This window comes from Peromyscus californicus, unplaced genomic scaffold, assembly GCF_007827085.1.
Source record: "Peromyscus californicus insignis strain IS unplaced genomic scaffold, ASM782708v3 Scaffold_15__1_contigs__length_86483966, whole genome shotgun sequence".
In the NCBI taxonomy this organism is placed as follows: Eukaryota; Metazoa; Chordata; class Mammalia; order Rodentia; family Cricetidae; genus Peromyscus; species Peromyscus californicus.
This window is the reverse complement of record NW_026294447.1, coordinates 61,204,817-61,224,819: the sequence shown is the minus strand read 5'-3', so window position 1 is coordinate 61,224,819 and position 20,003 is coordinate 61,204,817. Positions and strand designations below refer to the sequence as shown.

General features: G+C 41.9%; 1 protein-coding gene across 2 annotated transcripts in view; it reads left to right on the top strand.

Moving 5' to 3' along the window:
- Ppp1r13b (protein phosphatase 1 regulatory subunit 13B) overlaps positions 1-20,003 on the top strand; it is an 85,829-nt gene that overhangs the window by 50,346 nt on the left and 15,480 nt on the right. For both annotated transcript variants that reach the window (XM_052739079.1, XM_052739080.1), the window contains 3 exons: positions 11,196-11,297; positions 15,002-15,176; positions 16,553-16,749. In XM_052739079.1, the coding sequence (XP_052595039.1) occupies positions 11,196-11,297; positions 15,002-15,176; positions 16,553-16,749 (474 nt within the window). The remainder of the gene's footprint in view (positions 1-11,195; positions 11,298-15,001; positions 15,177-16,552; positions 16,750-20,003) is intronic.

The following is a 20,003-nucleotide window of genomic DNA, read 5'->3' as shown; positions in this document are numbered from 1 at the left end:
TCTGTGAGTTTGAGGCCAGTATGATCTGCATATAGAGACCCTACAGAGGGGAGGGAGGAAGGGAGGGGAGACAGTATAATCTAGTTAATAATAAGGTTTTTTAAGTTTTATAAATAGCCACCATGGAGCGTGTCTTAGTTACTTTTCTGTTGCTGTGAAGAGACACCATAATGAAAGCAACTTAGAAAGTATTTAATTGAAGGCTTGCTTACAGTTTCAGAGGTTGAGTCCATTGCCATCATGGTGGGGAGCATAGCAGCAGGCAGACAGGCATGGCCTGGAGCATCAGCTAAGAGCTTGCACCCTGATCCACAAATTGGAGACTGAGAGATCGAGACTGGGCCTGGCAATGGCTTTTGAAACCTCAAAGCCCACCCCCAGTGACACACCTTCACTAACAAGGCCACACCTCCTCCAATAAGACCACACCTCCTAATCTATACCAAAACATTTGCCAAGGACCAAGCATTCAAATGAATCAGCCACCACAGAAACATATGGATAATAATTTCTAGTTGATCTTACTGAAAAGCATTTGGGTGTGCATGTATGTGTGTGTACATATATAATGTATGTACGTGTATGTAAGTGTTTGTCTGTGTCTACAGGTCAGAAGCCAGCCTTAGGTGTTGGTCCTTTCCATCCACCTTCCTTTTTGTTGTTCACTGCTGTTCCACCAGACTAGAAGGCCTGCCAGTCCCAGAACTCTCCAGTCTTTGCCTCCATCTCTCTGTAGGAACCATGGTATAACAGCTAGCTCTACATAGGCCAGCTTTTAGGTGGGTTCTGAGGATTCAAACTCAGGTCCTCACACTTTGGTGGCAAGTGCTTTACCCACCAAGCCATCTCCCCAGCCCCACATTTTTTTCTGGTTTCAGTGTCATAGTCCTTGTGCCACTCAGAAATGCTGATGTTAAGGTTGGGCGTTCCTCTTCCTTACACTCCAGTCTCTAAAGAGCATTTCCTACATCCTTATCTGACATACTTGTCCACTCTAAATCTGGAGTTGTGCAGAAAGCTCTTAACTGTTTCAGGAAGTCAGTCTGTCTCTGTCATTGTCTTTCTCTCATTCATCCTCATTCCTCTTTTGTGACAAGGCCTCACTGTATCCCAGGCTTACATCAAACTTGCTGTATAGCCAAGGATGACCTTGACTTCCTGATCCTCCTGACTCCACCTCCTGAGCGCTGATCTTACAGGCCTGTTGCATACATGGTATCTCTTACTCTAAGATTTCCTGACACAGATAGATGTGGCAGTACATGTCTATATTTCGACCGCTTGGGAAGTAGAAGTAGGAGGATTGCTGTGAGTTCAAGGCCATCCTCAGCTATATAGTGAAGTTCTAAGCTACCTTGGGCTACATAGTGAGACTCTGTCTCTAAGTAAATAAATAATTCTTGGTGGAATTTGTGATTGTGTAAATTTAGTGGGATCTAAAACAGTCCTTATGTGACTGTTCCTGTACCAGGCAATATTACCTCCAGGGTACAGCCATACACCACAGTAAGAATTCAGAATTAACAACACAGTTTTGAGAATCCTTTATTGCTTTTTTTACATGTGTGTGTGTCCGTCCGTCTGTCTGTCTGTCCGTCCATCCGTCCATCCATATATATGCTGCAATGAACATGTGGAAGTCGGAGGACAACTTGGGGACTCAGTTTCTCTGCTTCCACCATGTGGGTCTCAGGGATTGAATTCAGGTTGTCAGGTTTGGTGGCAAGTGTTCTTACCTATTGAGACATCTCAACAGCCCTGAAAATCTTTTTGAGTTCTTAGATTTACCATGACCTGAGCTTCAGGCATGGTGACACAAATGTATTGAGTAGATGGTATTTTAAGGGTGAGGCAGATGAATGATAGATGGAAGTGCTCAGAACAATATTCCTACGTATAATAAAGGAAGAAGGCTAGTTTTGATAGGTCTGTGATCTTTTTTCTTCCTTGATAAAATTGTTGATGTTAATAGCAACAAAATTTTAGAGCTGAAACTAAATTAAAAGTGTGTTTATGGGGCTGGAGTGATGATTCAGTAGTGAAGAGCACTGGCTGTTCTTCAAGAGGATCCAGGTTCAATTCCCAACACTTACATGGAGACTAACAACTACCTGTAACGCCAATTCCAGGGGCTCTGACAGCCTCTTCTAATCTCTGAGGAAACTGCATTCATGTGGTACATAGACATACAGGCAGACAAAACACTCAGACATATAAAATAAACCTTTTTTAAGTGTGTTTGTACCTTTTATAAGAGCTGGTAATTAGAGGGAAGCCTGAGATCCAGTCTAGAGGACCAACTGTTAACAGCATCACATCAAAGATGTTTTAGTATGCTTTATAGCATACACACCTGCCTTTTAATCCTCTAATGCATTGCCTTGTAAAGCACTTTATTGTCTCCAAAGCACTTTCACATGCATTTTTAAATTAACATGATGTTAAAAATATTTTCCCCATAATTTCTGTGTCTGTCCTGGATAGAACAATTGCATAGTAAATGCTCTACCTTGTGAGCTGAGACAAGAGGAGCAGATCAAGCAGCAGCTGTGAGGGAGAAAGGGCATGTAGGTTGGAATATGACGACCAGATGCTGAACTGGTGTGAGTCATGCCCATTAGCAGCTGCTCAAGCAAGGGCTGGGGAGGTGCTGCTCTCTGCAAGCTGCAGGTCAACAAGACAGGCTGGTCAAGGTGGTAGCTTGACTACTATAAACAACTTGGTTTACTCTCTATTGTGTATTCTGTGTGAGGTTCCAAAGACCCCAGGTTCTTTGATTCGATAGAAGTGCTCACAGGGATGATTTACTATTTTGAAAGGACACAGTCCATCAAAAAGTGTGTTCTTTGGTAGAGCTCTGGAAGCTCTTCGTCCTTTTTACTCAACCAGCCTTGCCGAGAACACCAGCTCCTGCTTTATTGATATATGTCTAGCATGTTGTCAAGGCCAGTAGATTCTACCTCATTTCTTCTAAATGTTACAGGTTTAGCTCATATTTAGATTGATGATCTATTTTGAGTTAATTTTTTTGTGTGTGGTATAAGATAGAAATCAAAATTCATTATTTTGTACACAGACACACACACACACACACACACACACACACACACACACACCTACCTACCTCAAGTTTTTCCAGCATCATTTGATAAAAACAAATAGTTTTTAACGTGCTGAATTGCCCTGACATTGACTTTTGGAAGTAATTACTAACGTGGTTACTCACTCTCCATTTTTCATGTGGTACCACAGACTCAGCTTTGTTATCAGATAAACAATTGTCTAGAAAAAAAAATCTAGACTGTAGCTACTGTAGCAGAAACGTGGAGGGCAGGGGCAGGCCAGGATTTACCTGCTACTGAAATAGCTTTTGCTTAGTCTGCTTTGTGTAGAAGCCTGTTATTTTGTCCCCTTGCCAGCAGTTCATGGCACAAGTCCCTGTGGCAACTCTGCAGTGGGCCTGGGATGCTCACCCAGGCCCCTTCTGGCCTGTGCCGCGTGGTCCCTGGCTGTGTCTGCACAGTTGCTGTCTCTCCTCTTAGAGCTACTTCGTATTGTGTGCTACGTGAGGTCAGAAATCTCTACTTTCATTTGGTGGCATTTGAGATTTAATGAAACTAGGAATAAATAATCCTCCATTTATGAGTCAGGCTGTGTAAATTTATTTTGACTTTGTCTAACTCACTGATTCTGAGGGTTAGCATCTATAATTCTAGAAAGTTCTCTGTGTATTTTATCTTCCTGTTTTCTTTTGGATCTCGACAGGATACCTGTTTCGTTTTGTTCCCCTTTGCTGTGTGTTGTGTTCTGCATCCTTTAATGAGAGACATCTTTCAGCCAATGAATTTGGCTTCAGCCATATTTGTTGATTGCTTAGTACATATAAGGTTGTCTTAATATTTAGTAAGAAAAAATCAGACAAAGTCTGGGAGGAAATACTTGAGAATCATGTGCTTGAATAATTTACGTACAGAATATATAAAGAACTCTGAAAACTGAATGAAAAACAACCCATGTTTTCTTTTTTATTTAAAATTTTTTCATACAATATTTTGAGCATGTTTTCCTCCTCCCCCAACTTCTCCTAGGTCCTACCCACCTAGCTTTGTGTTCTCTCTCTCTCTCTCAAAATAAAACAAAACAAAAAAACCCACCAAAAACAAAACAAAATAAAACAAAAACCAAAAACCAGTAAGACAAAAATGTCAAAGTGAAGCAAAAAGTCCACAAAAAACCATAGCATTTATTTTGTGTTTGCCAACTGCTCCTGGGCATGCCCTGCCCTGGGTGTTGTTGATATACCCAGTGAGATTCCATTGGAGAAAACTTTTTTTCCCTTTGTTACTAGTGGGTATCAATTGCAAATAGCTTCTTAGTTAAGAGAAAATAACCTATTTTTAAAAATTAGACATGCTTCACTAAAGGAGATACATGAATGCTCTGTACATGGAATTGTGTTCAGCATCATTAATGTTCAAGAGAATACAAAGAATTCTTTTAACATCAATCAGATGTTAAAAGATTGATACAGCAACTTCTGTCGGGGGAGGGGAGGCAGGAACACTGATGCATTTCTGCATTTCAGTGTAAACTCTGTAATCTGCAAAGCAGTTTGGCAGCTTGGAATTTAAATGTCAATCTGCTGTATAAACAACACCAGAGAAAGAAGCAAATCTTTGTGTAGACTTGTGTGTGAATGGCTACAACAGCTGCTAGAGAGCCATATCCAAGATGGGCAAAGCCTGAGGGCAGATGGTAGCTTTGGTGTTCTTTCATTGCCCAAGGTTCTGCTTTCTGTTGATTGCTCGCTTTGCTCAGTGAAGCTTTTAAGTATGGCAAAAACCCATATACATAAAATAAATTAATAAAATTTAAAATAAATGTTTTATTTTGCATTTAGATGGTTACCATGAGTATAGCTCAGGGTGTCCTGTCAGCTAGCCATGCTCTTGGAAGTAGTCACTCACCCTGGTACTTTGCTTATGGTTCTCATTAGAATGAACATGTACTGGGGTTTCAGGCAGAGTCTCTCTATGTAGCTCTGGCTGTCCTCGAATTCCCTATGTAGCCCTGGCTGCTGGCTATGCTGACTCATAGATCTGCCTGCTGGAATTAAAGGTGTATGTCACCATGCTTGGCACTATCTCCCTCCCTCTCTATTTATTGGTTTATTTATTTTATGTGTATACGTGCTTTGCACGAATGCATGTCTGTGCACCTCGTGTACCTGGTGCCCATGGATGCCAGAAGAAGGCATCAGATCCTCTGGAACCAGAGTTACAGACAGTTGTGAGCTACCATGTGGGTGTTGGGAACTGAATCCAAGTCTTCTGCAAGAACAAGTGCTCCCAACTTGTGAGCCATCTCTTCAGCCCTCTTTTATTTCTTTTTAATTGTGAGCTATCCACACAGGAAAATGTGTAATATGTGCAGTTTAAAGAATTACTCAGAGGCTCTTGGGATTGCCAGTCAAGGTTAGAATGTCTTGATTTATTCTTTTTAAGCCAATCCTATGATGTTTGTTTTAGCTTTACAGACACTAAGATGTTTGGTGAAGGTAATTTCTAAACTTCTGTTCAGATTTCACAGGTTATTTTTAGAGACAAAAAATATAAACAAATCATGGTTGTGTAAAAAATACAGCAAACATAGAGCAAGGAACCAAAATAAGCTGTGGTTCAGTTAACTGCATCAAAGGCATCATCAAAGATGGCCAGAGAAGACCACCAGAGGCTTCTGCAGAGATGGGAAGAAGAGCAGACTTAGCAGTGGCAGAAGTAGAAACTGCCGTGCAGGGGCACCAAGGGTGGGGACAGCTAGGGCTCACTGGGCTGAAAGCTCAGGGTACGTCTCCTGTGAGACAGGTTCTGTTAGTCTAGGGGGTCTTGATGGGTTTCTCTTCTCTGCCAGTTAACAATTAAAAGGCAGGGGAATCACAAATGCAACAGGTAGTGGCAGGGACAGCAACATTTCCCAGACAGCAGACAGCAGTTGCTGCAAAAGAAAGGCTTTTTGTTAGCCTTACACATACACACACAGCAAGGCGCACATAGAAAAGCAGAGGGGAACTTGGGAAGCTGAAGCCCAGTCTCTCCTTGAGGCCTGGGGGTTTTAAGCATCTCTGGAGGAGGTCTTCCTTCCTCAACTTGGGTTGGTCAGTTTGAACCAAGACAGAGAGGCTGATAGGTCCACAGCTTTGGGGTAAAGATGTCCTGGTCTGGTCTCAAACTTGTAGGACCAGTCCACAGGCAGGGCCTACAGGAAGTTCACTATCTTTATTATTTAGACTTGGTCCCTCTCCCTATGTGTCTGCCTATCAGGGAATTTGTCTTAATGCCTAGTCCCTCAGTACAGTTTTCATACATATAAAATATAGTGGAAAACATGTTTCTGTAAGGAACAGAGTGTACATACAGTTGGCTCACCAAATGCCATGCAGTGTAAGCTGCTATACTTGCCAGAGAGGAAAGCAGTGTTTCAGAGGAGGGTAGCTAGTGGATGCAGGGAACTCATTCTTTATAGTAGCTTTGGAGTGACATTCTTTCCTACCTTGGTAATTTCATCTTGAGGTAGATTGCTCTCAGTGTGGACTTAAAGGACAAGAAAGCATCTTTAGGATTGCAGATGCCAACACAAGAGCATGTCGAAACAAGAGGTAGAACATGTGTACAGTAGAGCAGAAGCACTGAAGACCACACTCTGCCAAAGGCTACTCTGAATTGTCCCAGTTTGAAGGAATGAAGCATGAATCTAATTAATCTTACCAATAAAATCCAGGCGTCAGATATTAGGGTAAAAACCTGAAAGATCAGAGAAGCAGGAAAGCAGCCACAGTTGCTTCCTTCCTCTTCTGTTCCTCTACTCCAAAAGGGTTGAAATCCTGTCTTTCCTCTCTGTACAGACCTCCAAACCGCTATGGTTAACTAGTGGCTAGCTCCGCCCTCTGACTCCAAGAAAGTTTTATTTGTCAGAACACAAACAAAATATCACACAACAGAGGAACAACTGGGTTGAATAAACTAATTAAGTCTTCCTACCTGAAATTATAATACCATAATATCACCTTTCTTTCTTTTTAATGGACTTGTGAGTGTAGTGAGGTGATGCTTTGGGGACCTGTATTAGTTACTTTTCTGTTGCTGTGGAAGAATGCCCTGGCAAAAAGCAACTTAAGAGGAGAAAAATTCCTTTTTTTTTTGTTTTTGTTTTTGTTTTTTTGAGACAGGGTTTCTCTGTGTAGCTTTGCGCCTTTCCTGGATCTCACTCTGTAGATCAGGCTGGCCTCTGCCTCCGAGTGCTGGGATTAAAGGCATGCGCCACCACCACCTGGCGAAAAATTCCTTTTGAATAGAGTTTATCATTATGGGGAAGACATGACAACAGGCGAGGAGGGCATGGTGGCAGGAGCAGAAGCTGGCTGATCATATTTCATCCACACACAGGAAGCAGGGAGAAAAGCAGGAAGTGGGTCCAAGCTGTAAACCCTCAAAGCCAGTGTTGTACTTCTTCCAGCAAGGTTCCGCCTCCTAAAGGCTCCATAACATTCCCAAGCAGCACCACAGCCTGAGAACCAAGTGTTCAAACACAGGAGCCTGCCTATAGGTACATTGCTCATTCCAGTCACTACAAGTCTCAAACCACTACAGGGGAACCCGGGGACATTTCACCTGACAGTGGGAGTGTGTGGAGACTGGAGAGAAACTGAGGTCACCAGGGTCAGCAAAAAGTGTGCTACTGGTCTACTTCTAGTACATTAATACCTCCCTAAAGCAGCTCAAACACACGATAGACACTAAAGCCAGAATATTTTTTTAGACAAGGTATTCTTCCCACTCTATCTCTGTGGTACTAGGCATCAAATCCATGGCTCTGTGCATGCAAAACAAGCATTCTGCCAACTGAGCTATTCCCCAGCCCCAGAAACAGGATCTTGATCTAACTCTTTCTCTCCCCGCACTCCCACCTCTGTCTCTGTCTGCTTTTCTTGTTTTATTTTGGCTTTTGGTTTTTCAAGACAGGGTTTCTCTTTGTAGTCCTGACTGTCCTGGGACTTGCTCTGTAGACCAGGTTGGCCCAACTCACAGAGACCTGCCTGCCTCTGCCTCCCAAGTGCTTGGACTAAAGGCCGTGCCACCACTACCTGGCTTCTGTCTTGTTTTTTTTTGTTTTGTTTTGTTTTGTTTTTTAAATAAGGTCTCATTATTTAGCCTTAGCTGGCGTAGAACTCTTATGCAGCAGCTCACAGAGATCCATTTGCCTCTGCCTCTGAAGTGTTGGATTTCAAGGTGTGAGCCTCCATACCAAGTTCAGAAACAGGATTTTTTTTTTCCTTCTTGTTTTTTTTTTTTAAAGATTTATTTATTTATTATGTATACACTGTTCTGCCTGCATGCCAGAAGAGGGCACCAGATCTCATTACAGATGGTTGGGAGCCATCATGTGGTTGCTGGGAATTGAACTCAGGACCTTTGGAAGAGCAGACAGAATTCTTAACTGCTGAGCCATCTCTCCAGCCCTTCCTTCTTGTTTTTTGAGCAGGGTTTCTCTGTGTATCCCTGGCTGCCCTGGAACTAACTATGTAGAGCAGGCTAGCCTCGAACTCACAGAGATCCACCTGCCTTTGCCTCCTGAGTGCAGAGATTAAAGTCACGCACCACCACCACCTGGCCAGAAACAGGATTTTAATAGCCCAAACTAGACTTAACCTGTTTTGATCTCTGTCTTGGCTTCCCAAGCATGTGCACCATCATGCTTGACACAGCAATGCTTTTCTTTTCTTTTTTTTCATTTTGTTTGAGAAAAGATCTCATAGTGTAGTCCTGACCAGCCTCAAACTCACAGAGATCCACCTGCACGAATGTGCGCACACACACACACACACACACACACACACACACACACACACACACATACACACATACACACACACACACACAGGTACCTCCAAAGTGTTGAAGTTAAAGGTTTGAGCCACCATGTCACATCTGGCCTTGCCCATTCTTATCCTACCCCATTCCATTGACTCACTGCCTTTTTCCAACCAATCTCCCTTTTACTTTTATGTTTGTTTTGGTGACCCAGTGAGTGTAATAAAGTTTGGTCACATGAGCACTAATGAGTTATTTCAGGAACATGAGCAGTTTACCAGTAGCTACTGCCTCAGCCACCATTAACTGTCAGTAAGTAACTCTTCAGGAAGGCATGTAGTCTGGTGAACCCTTCCCATCCATGACAGGATGCTAACAGGCCCAATTGTATGCAGTTCCTATACAAGTAATCACAGCTGCTGGAGGCCAAGAGCACAGCAGTCATGCCCCAAGTCAGTGTTCCATACAATCCCTCCCTGTCCTCCAGCCCTTACAGTCTTTAGTCCTCACTCTTCTTCCCAGATGTTCCCGGAGCCTTGAAAGGGGTGATGCAGATATCCCATTTATGGCCAAACATTCAACTGTCACTTACTCTCAGCATTTAGGCCAGTTACAAGTCTCCACAGTAACCACTCTGAAACTGATAGCAGCACTGATCTTTGGGCAGTATGTTCATTTAGCAAAACAATAGTATTAGCTTACCCCCTAGGGCCTATGACCTCTACTCATAGGCTTTTGACCAAACTTAAAATACCAGGCATGAACTCCCTTCACAGAGCAGGATTCAACTTCTGGCAGAAAGCAGTTGGTGACCCTGCTTGTATGGCTTAGAGGGCAAAGGTGCTTACTGCCAAACCTAAGGACCTGAGTTCAGTGGCTGAAATCTACACGATGGAAGAACTGCCTCTTTAAATCATCCTCTGACTGCCACCATGGTATGTGTGCTAATTAATTAACTAATAATGCAAAATATCTAACTTTTAAAAGAGGCAAGCTCCACGTTGCTCCTTCAGGATCTTTAGGTAAAAGAATAATGTTTAAATAAGAATGTTGAACAAATCCTGGTTCATCTGTTTTCCTGGAGTTTGGAGTATGCTCAGATAATCCTAAGAGTTGAGGAAGAGGCAGAGCTGGTAGAGCATGGGCTGCAGCTGGAGAGATGGCATGGCAGGTAAGAACTTGCTCTTACAAGAACCCAGATTTGATTCCACACCCATATGGTGGCTCACAACTTGTCTGTAACTCTTCTTACCTCTGTGGGTACCAGGTATGCCTGGATGCACAGACATACATACAGGCAAAACACCTACATACATAAAATTAAATTCAAAAGTTAGAAAAATAATTGTACAAGGTTAAAGGGTGCCAGGACTTAAAGGGATCTTAAGTGTATGTGTAAATGTAGAAGTAGGAAGTAGGTAGTGGGGATCTGAGGGGGTGCCATTACAGCACAGCCTTCTGGTTAGAACTGAAGGGTTCAGAGGAAGACAGGCCCATTAGAATGGAACTCTGAAGCTATTGTAGCTGCCTCCGTTAGCTTGTTCCTCATCTTTCCTATGGCTCCTCTCCCAGAGTCCCCCCATACTCAGCATACAGACTTGAAGCATGGAGAACATCTGACAGTACATCATGCACATGAGGGGCTTAGTGAGTTCTGTGTGGATGATAAGAGCACAGGCTGTCTGCTTCTGCTTGCTTTCTCAGCTGGGAGATGGAGTGCCCTGGCACCTGCTTGATGGTTGTTCTGAAGCTTGTGTGGAAAGGGTACATGGCCAGGAGTCATGGTCTAGTTCTTTCTTTTTATGTTCAAGCTGTATGCACCATTCTCTGTTGGGTAATAGGTGGGCCACACAGAGGGTTTTTAATGGACATTTGCATTTTAGATTCTATTTGTATTTCTCCACTAGAGCAAGTGACAGTGAAATACTTTTTTTCTTGCTTGTCACCTGCAGATTGACTTTTTTGGTTGTTTGTCTTTAAACATTTGGCAGCCCCATTTGGTCAAATATGCCTGTTAAGTCCCTATTGAAAACAGAAGAATTTCAGTTATGCATATCTGCAAATGGTCACATAATGTTGAGTTCATTATTAAATATACTGTCTGAGATTTATGTATTAGAAAAATGATATTAGAAAAATTATACCTGTTATTATTTACCTTTAATAAAAGTGGTCACCAGATAGAAGTTCTTGTGGAAAAAAACTAAGTTTTATTCTTCTAACTCCTAGGGAACCTCTCAAAAATTGAGCTTGGTGTGAATTCTGACACTAGAGAAAGGTAACATGCAGAGAGAAGTAACACCAATGAGTACTTTTTGTTCTCTATAGGTTGGGAATCCACGCGTTGAACTTACCCTCTCAGAACTTCAAGATATGGCAGCCAGGCAACAGCAGCAAATTGAAAATCAGCAGCAAATGTTGGTTGCCAAGGTACATTCAAAAAGAAACATCGTTCAGAATATTTGTTTTTCAAACTGGCCTTTCAGATTGAGGTTACCTTCGTGGGTGGTGAGATGGGACTGTGCCAGGAAAGTGTTGAGCAGTGTTTATGTGTTGCATTCTGTAATGGCACAGGTGCCTGAATCTTGATGATGTTGAAGCTGCATCAGAGCAAGAACCTCTGGTCCTCAGTACACAGTATTCTATTGGAATATGACTGGTCCTAACCAAATGGCAGACAGATGTGGAAAGAAAAGATATTCCCCTTTGTTACTTCCAGGTTCCCTAGGTGAGATCTCTGCCATGTAGTTGGTTTTCTGTCCTGAGAAGACTGGCTGGCAGTCTGATGAAAGCTCAGGCGGGGCCCTGGAAGAACGATGGCCAGTTAACAAACAGGCTTCCCAAATGCTCCTCCACATTGAGTGTGTTAGGGTTACGACAGTGTGGGGCATGGTTAAGACTCCTTATACACCCCAAGTTCTCCTTTCGTAGGTAGATTTTTCTAAATCATGGTTTACTTATGCTTGATTCTTGTATAATATTAGAGGGACCAGCCTTAATATTATACATCCCAGGGACTCAGGAGAGAGAACTACTAACGGCGAGGACTATTTTCAGGAAATAGAATCTCAGCACACCGAGCTCTATAGTCCACTTGCTTTAATTCCTCTGGCATAACATCCTTTATACACAGCTTCTGTTCTGCTCTCATGTCTAGCTCTTTTCTTGCCTGATTTCTCTCTGTATTTATCTACTGCTTCCTCTAAGTTCTATCTTAATTCTCTCGTCTTAACTCTGCCTCATCTAGGTCCTTTTCATCTTGTTCTTACCCAGCTAGTACTTCCCCATCTGGCTCTTCCTCATCTTCCATCTCGTTCCTCTAGTCCTCTCTTCTAGCCCTACAACCTAGTTCTTCCCCATCTCAGTTTGTTCCTCTCAAGTTCTTACCCGTCTAGGTCTTCCACTCTCTTTCCTCTTCTCCGTCTCTTTTTTCTCTTCTCCGTCCCCTGTGCCCTGGAAGTCCTGGTTTATAAAGCCAGGCTTCCAGGGTCAAATGGAGGGATGATAAGAATCACATAGGGAAGCAATAACCGTTAATTATCATTTGCAACCCCAAAGGAAGTGACCAATGGGGAAATGAATTAACTAAAGGCTAAATTCGGGTAATATCTAAGAAGAGGGATCTTATGTGCTCAACTATAGTCTTAAACGTGATTAGTAGAAAATGTTAAGAATCTATAAGTTGCTAGGTCAATGGGAGAAAATAAAACTGTCTTCTTTTTTCCTGTGGCTCCTATCTGTCCAAGCTATCTGCCGTTTTTCTGCAGGGTGGGGGAAAGTGTGCTCAGTCACTAGGCAACCTGTGTACAGCTAGATGCCTCTGGTGATAGTTAAAGGGAGATCTGGAACCAGAGGTAAGGTTTGAGAAAGGAGGAAGTAAGGCTTAATTGGCACATCCTCCAGACCTTCTCAAACAGGTAGTCTCGATGCTTAAGTCTGTTCTTAGAGAGTACAGATGTGTCTCTGATTCAGGTACTTTCCTCTATCTGGGCATGGACCTGGCTGGATGCTGCCAATGATGATAATTACAGGGAGGCTTGAACTGGAGTTCTGGCTGAGCATAGTTGTTAGCCCAGAAGGTTATCTAAATATTCCTAGAAGTGGTTAAGTAAGGAGTTAGAGGTCTATAAAGTTAGTAAGGCTGTAAGAAAGGAGGGTCCGAGCTGAATTGTGTAAAGCTATTACTTAATGTCCACCTGACCTAGGCGGTGTCTCCTTGTGGAATTTACCTTAAATCAGGAGACTTGCATGTGGACTGTTATTACTGCTAGTCCTTGAAAGTGGCCAAGGGAGATATCTGATTCCAGAGAAAGCCTTTCCTAAGGCTGTTTTCCAAATTCCTGGAATGTGTATGTCCAGAGAGTGATCAGTCCACACTGTTAGCCCTTCTTAGGGAAAAGTCAATTGGGAAAACTATGAAGGCACACATGATTTTCATAACAGAATACAGCTGATATATAACAAGCCAAGTAACACCAAAAACTCCTTGGGATTTGGCTTCCTCTGGAGGAATTCCTTGATTCCTCCAGGTAGTGACTTTGCCATAACTAGCTGAGTTCTTATGATATATTCCTGCGGCCTGCATCACTTGATAATCAACTAGAAAAGATCAGAGCCACTACCCATCCCTTATGGGGGTTATTCATGATATGAGATATCTCAAAGTGTTCTGAATCTATTTTAAAGGGAGCTTCTGAATATTCTAGCTTGGCTTATTCTCTTTTTTGTGATTTTTCTTTTGCTTGTGTGCGTTTAAGTGTATATGTGTGGGTGGGACATGTGCCATGGCACAAGTGTGGGAAAGAGGACAAGTTCTTGGAGTTGGTTCTCTTCTTCCACCATGTGGGTCCCAGGAGATGAGCTCAGGTTCAGGCTTGGTGACAAATGCCTTTACCCATCTGGCTGGCCTGATTCTCCTCTCTATAGAGAGAGTTACTCAGTCACCAAGTGACCAGTCTTGTATTTTCCATTTACTGTGTGTAGTTCACTGTTCTGACTGCTTATATGTAACAGAGAATTTGTTGGACTTGTCTTGAAAAGTTGTCTCATTAGGCCAACAAGATGGCTCATCCTGACGACCTGAGTTCCATTCCATGGGACTCACATGGTGGAAGAAAAGATCCAATTCCTATGGGTTACCTTCTGACCTTCACATGTACCCATCCATCCACTTACACTCACACATTTAAAAAAAAGTTGTCTCAAAGATTATTGTACCTCAAGAATAAAAAAAAACAGTATTATAGAGCTGGAGAGATGACTCAGCAGTTAAGAGTATTGCTGCTCTTCCAGAGGACCTAAGTTCAGTCCCCAGTACCCACATCAGGCAGCTCACAACTTCCTGTAACTCTAGCTCCAGGGGATCTGACACCCTCTTTTGGTCTCTGTGGGCTCTTACACACACACACACACACACACACACACACACACACTCACTGTCTCTAAAAATGTAATGAAGAAAATTTGTAGATACTTTCCACAATGTAAATCACAAGTTAATGTTTAATCCGAAATATTTGAGCATGAATTTCTGTGCCTTAGTGTAATATGTAAAGCCTATGGAATCATGCATAAGCCTCTTCTCATTTTGGAACACTTTATGCACATAGATGGGACCACAAATACTTGCTGTTGACTTACCATTAAAGTATGTTTTCACATGAGTAGGAAAAAAACAGGTGAAGAGTGTTTTGTGCATTTTATTTTAGGATTGTCCTATTGGGAAATGTTTCACCATTTAAAGACACTAATTGTGAAGAAAGCAGAGTCCCTTGATGGCCTAGTATGAGTTACAGATTGGAGGTTCATCTAGTGATCCCCATCCTCCTTCCCATGTAGAAACTGCTGTCTAGGAAATTGAATGAGGGATCCTTGGAAGTACTTTGTAGCATCAGGAGCTCTGCGCAGACAGCAGGAAGCAAGGCTGGTGGGACTTGACACATTTTCCTGCAGAAAATGTAGGCACACACAGAGTCCTTGCTGTGACCTTTCGGCAGAGGCACCCGCATGAGCTGAATGTGCAGATCAGTGCATGTAGTCAGGTCTGCCTTAAGAATCCTCAAACTCATATTGTAATATATAAAGGTAATCAAAAGTTTCTATTTGCAAAGTTTAGATTTTTCATTCTTTATTAGGAACAGCGTTTACACTTTCTAAAGCAGCAGGAGCGCCGCCAGCAGCAGTCTATTTCTGAAAACGAAAAGCTTCAGAAATTGAAAGAACGAGTTGAAGCCCAGGAGAACAAGCTGAAGAAGATTCGTGCCATGAGAGGACAAGTTGACTACAGCAAAATGATGAACGGCAATCTGTGTACGTGCCTGCAGCCCATGCCCACACGCCCAGGCTAAGTCTAGTCAGACAGGCCAGTTGCCTGGCACTTCCAATCACAAATCCACGTGGCCTTTTGCAGGTTCTAACATTTTACTCTCACCTGCAGTAAAGAGGATGAAGTTCATTGGGTTAATTGATTTTTTTTTCAGATTATATAAATTCTCTGCAAAAAAAAAACTAATAAAGTCTGAATAAGGTTGTGCTCTAGTATGGTATTGTTTGAAATTAATTTCCTGGGGTTTTTTTTTTTTTTTTTTTTTTTTTTTTGGTTTTTTCGAGACAGGGTTTCTCTGTGTAGCTTTGCGCCTTTCCTGGAACTCGCTTTGGAGACCAGGCTGGCCTCGAACTCACAGAGATCCGCCTGGCTCTGCCTCCCGAGTGCTGGGATTAAAGGCGTGCGCCACCACCGCCCGGCAATTTCCTGGGTTTTTTAAATATAAATTTAATTGTGAATTTTTATAGGGCACAGTATAATAATTTGAAGAATGTGTATAATGTGTATTAGTTCATCAGGAAGTTCACATTTCTGTCTCCTTGAACTCAAAATTTTTTTGATAAGTCTATGGTTATTTTTGCATATTTATGACATGCAGTTTGTTTCAGAATAGCTCTGGCCCCTTCTGTTACGGTGATGACATCAACCCTTTGGATTGGTGTCAGGCTGCTCCAGGGGCTATAATGAGTAGTCTGTTTTTGTAACCACCTCATTCAGATGACTATACAGTCAGGTGTGGTGGCACATGCCTGTAATCCCAGCCCTTGAGAGGCATAGGTGGGAGGACAAGACTGTGGAGGAAGGCCTCGTCTCAACAAATGGTCAGTTACATCTTGCAGGTGCTTCTTTTGCTTCTGTGTGAACTCTGGTTTTTGTTTTGTTTGATTGGTTGTTTTTTGTCAGTTTAATAAATGCCTGTTTAATGTTAAAACGATGGGTGAGATCTTCACAACAATGCTTTTATCTTGCTCTCTGAGGTTCTGAAGGACCTTGACCAAATTAGCTTTTGTAGTAATGTTCCTCAAGAATATTCATTAACAAATGCAAGCATAGTTATTGACTTTGTGAATAGTCACGTCATGGATTTCAAAATCTGTTGGTGTATTCTGGAGCTTGGTAGGCTAGAACACTTGCCTGGCAAATGTGAGACTTGGGGTTCCTCCAACTGTAGCTCTTGAAAGAAAAAAAAATCTATTTTGGGTTATGCATACACTTTATATTTTTTATTTTTATGCATACACTTCAATCCAAGGCTAGCACTAAATATTAACTAAGTATTAACGAGAATTTAGTGTCACATATAGAAATGAAGACAGAGTGTGTCCCTTAAATAACCATTTCCCCTTTCTGGTAATTACAGCTGCTGAGATAGAACGGTTCAGTGCCATGTTCCAGGAAAAGAAGCAGGAAGTTCAGACTGCAATCTTACGAGTTGATCAGCTTAGTCAGCAACTAGAAGATTTAAAGAAAGGAAAACTGAACGGGTTCCAGTCATACAGTGGCAAGTTGACAGGACCAGCAGCAGTGGAGTTAAAACGACTATACCAAGAGCTACAGGTAATTGCGTGGGTCTTACTTAGTGGGGACAAAACATTCCAATTTCAGTCTTCAGCATTTCCATTTCTCTGGCTTGGAGAGATGGCAGAGCTCTTAAGCACTTATGTTTTTACAGAAGACCCAGGTTCAGTTTCCAGCACCACATGGTTGCTCATGAACATCTGTAACTCCACTTCCAGTGGAGCTGATGGCCTCCTCTGTTCTGCAAGAATTGCAAACACATGGTGCACGTACATACATGAAAGCAAAAAACACTCATATACATAAAATAAAATAAAATGTAGAAACCTAAAAAAAGATTTCCACTTTTCAAAAGCTGCCTGCCATTCAACAGGTTTTATGCTTTTTTTTTTTTTTATTAGCACTTGCTAAGACATGTACTGGATCATTTTATGAGGACATTCCACCACTAGACAAGATCACTGAGCCACTATTGGTATTATTACCTTCTTTACTTTACCATTCCTCCACATTTTTAAGCAACTGTTAAGTGTGTAGGATTTAAAAGGATATTTTTGGTGAGAAACATTGTAAGGCTATTTTGATGAGGTAGCTTTTTGGTCTTCAAAGTACATGCAGGACAAGGGCCAACAGCACCTTTGGTCTTCTTAGTTTTTTAGTGTATTTTGCTTCCAGTCTTGTTTACATACACAAATAGGAATGGGTGAGTATGCAAGTATGTGAGCTAGTGTTACAGGCTCATGAAGAGTTAACCAAGATAATTGCCTGTCTTCTACAAGGGATACATTCTAATGATGTCTAGACTCTCCTATTTTATTTTAAAAAAAATATTAGTTATAGGGGATGGTGAAATTGCTCAGTGGTTAAGAGCACTTGCTATTCTTCAGAAGAGCAGAGTTTGGTTCCCAGTACCCACATTGGGTGAATCACGTCAGCCTATAGTTCCAGCTCGAGATCCAACGCTCCGTCTTTTAGCTTTAGCAGGAACCTGCACACACACGGCATAAACTGGCATAGACACACACATATATAAACAAATAATAAGTATCAGTGATAGCCCAGTGAAGTGAGTACTGTATTTTGAATTTAGGGCTATCTTTGTAACCTCCCTGTCACTTCCATAGTTAAAGTTCCTCATTCAGTGGTCTGGGGTTTGCTTCCTAGATTTTGAGAGCTGCTGCAGGGACTGCCTCCCCAGAACTCCAAGCTTGGCCTCATAGGTGCTGTTGGCCCTTGTCCTGCATGTACTTTGAAGAGAGGAATAGTTGCAGATATATGTCCTATCTTTGTTCCATAAGCACTCCTTTGAGCATGAAAGACCAACCTGTGTACATAGCAAGATCCTGTCTCAAAAACAAAAACAAAAAAACTGGGGATGCTGGTCAGTGGTAGAGTTCTTGCCTGCCATTATTTATAAGGCCCTGGGTTTAATCTGCACCAAAACTCAAACAAAAGCTACTTGTGTGCTGGTTTCCCTGTGCTGTACCTGCTCATGCGTGGCAGGTCATCTGTGCAAACACATCCAGACTCAAAGCTGCCCTTCCCTTTCTCCTCTCCATTCCCTTCTTTCTTTCTCTCCTGGAAATGAGATGCTGACCTTTTTCTTTTTTGGTTTTGTTTTGTTTTTGTTTTTGTTTTTTGAGAAGGGGTTTCTCTATGTAGCCCTGGCTGTCCTGAAACTCACTCTGTAGACAGGCTGGCCTCAAACTCAGAGATCCTCTTGCTTCTTCCTCTTATAGTGCTAAGACTAAAGGTGTGTGCCACCACATCCAGCTAAAAATTTGACCTTTTAACTAATATAAATACATTTTTTATTTTGGAAATGTTCCATTTTATTAAAATAAAGGACAAACGGCCTATCCATAAATTCTGTTTTCCAAAACAGCTTGTGGGAGTGGGGGCTCTTATGAGGAAACACATTACTATTAAAAGGCACAGAGTTTTCTGCTTCTAGGTCACTGCTAGGTTGTGGGGTGGTTGCCCTGGCAGAAATCAAAACTTAGAATTGAGTATTCTCCAAAGCAGAAATAGCAAATTGTCATTTTAAGCAACCCTTTTCCCTAACATCCACAACTGCCTATCAGAACAACTAAACTAAGTCAAAACAGCCCAACAAGAAACAGAAAATATAAGTCAAGAGAGCTGAGGTCATCATATAAAATATTAGTTCCTTGCTATCCTTCTTATTCTATTATAGTTGGTTTTTTTATTCTTTGCTCTTTTGAGGGCCCGCCACCCAGCTCCCAAATAAATATACTGAGACTTATTTTTTAATGCCCAGCCATAGCTTGGCTTGTTTCTAGCCAGCTTTGCTAACATAAATTGTCCCATCTACCTTTTGCTTCTGGACTTTTACCTTTCTTTATTCTTTCTTTCCTTTTTACTCTACATGGCTGACTGTGTTGCTGGGTGCCTGGCCCCTGGGGTCCTCCTCTCCTTCTCCTTTTCTCGCTCCTCCTCCTCCTCCTCCTCCTCCTCCTCCTCCTCCTCCTCTTCTTCTTTCTTTTTTCTTCTTCCTTCTTCCTTCCTCCTCCTCCTCCTTCTTTTTATTCTCTCTGCCTGCCATCCCCACCTATCCTTTCTCCTACCTAGCTATTGGCCATTCAGTTCTTTATTAGACCAATCAGGTGTTTTAGACAGGCACAGTAACACAACTTTACAGAGTTAAACAAATAAACATAAAAGAATGAAGCACATCTTTGCATCATTAAACAAACACTCCACAGCATAAATGAATGTAACACATCTTAAAATATTATTTCACAACATTCTATAACCCTAATAAAGGATCTATTTTACTGCAACAAATGTTGTATTTATCACTAGCTATGAATTTTGAAATTAGTTACTATGTATTTGTAACATAAGGCCATTATAGAAATGGCCTGGCCATCACATGTCCACAGTTTACATTTACAGTCCACATTCTACATTTACGAATAGAACTTTCATGATCTGCGTAAGCACACCTGTCAGTGAAGACATGACACTGAGATGCACCCTAACATCCAGGATCTGGTGTTTGGCAGACAACTATGCAAGAGAGAAAAGTATTATAGTCATTTTATTTGAGTGATCTTACATAACAAAATCAATCCAAAGTAGACTTTCAAACGTACATTCAGAAATGGTTACAGATAGTAAGGGTTTGTTTGTTTATTGAGACTGGTTTCATGTGCCCCAAGTGGGCCTTGAACTTGGTATGCACATAGCCAAGGCTAGCCTGAAATTCCAGATCTTCCTGCTTCCACCTCCCAAGTATTAGGATTGTAAGCATGAGCTACCTTCCCCAG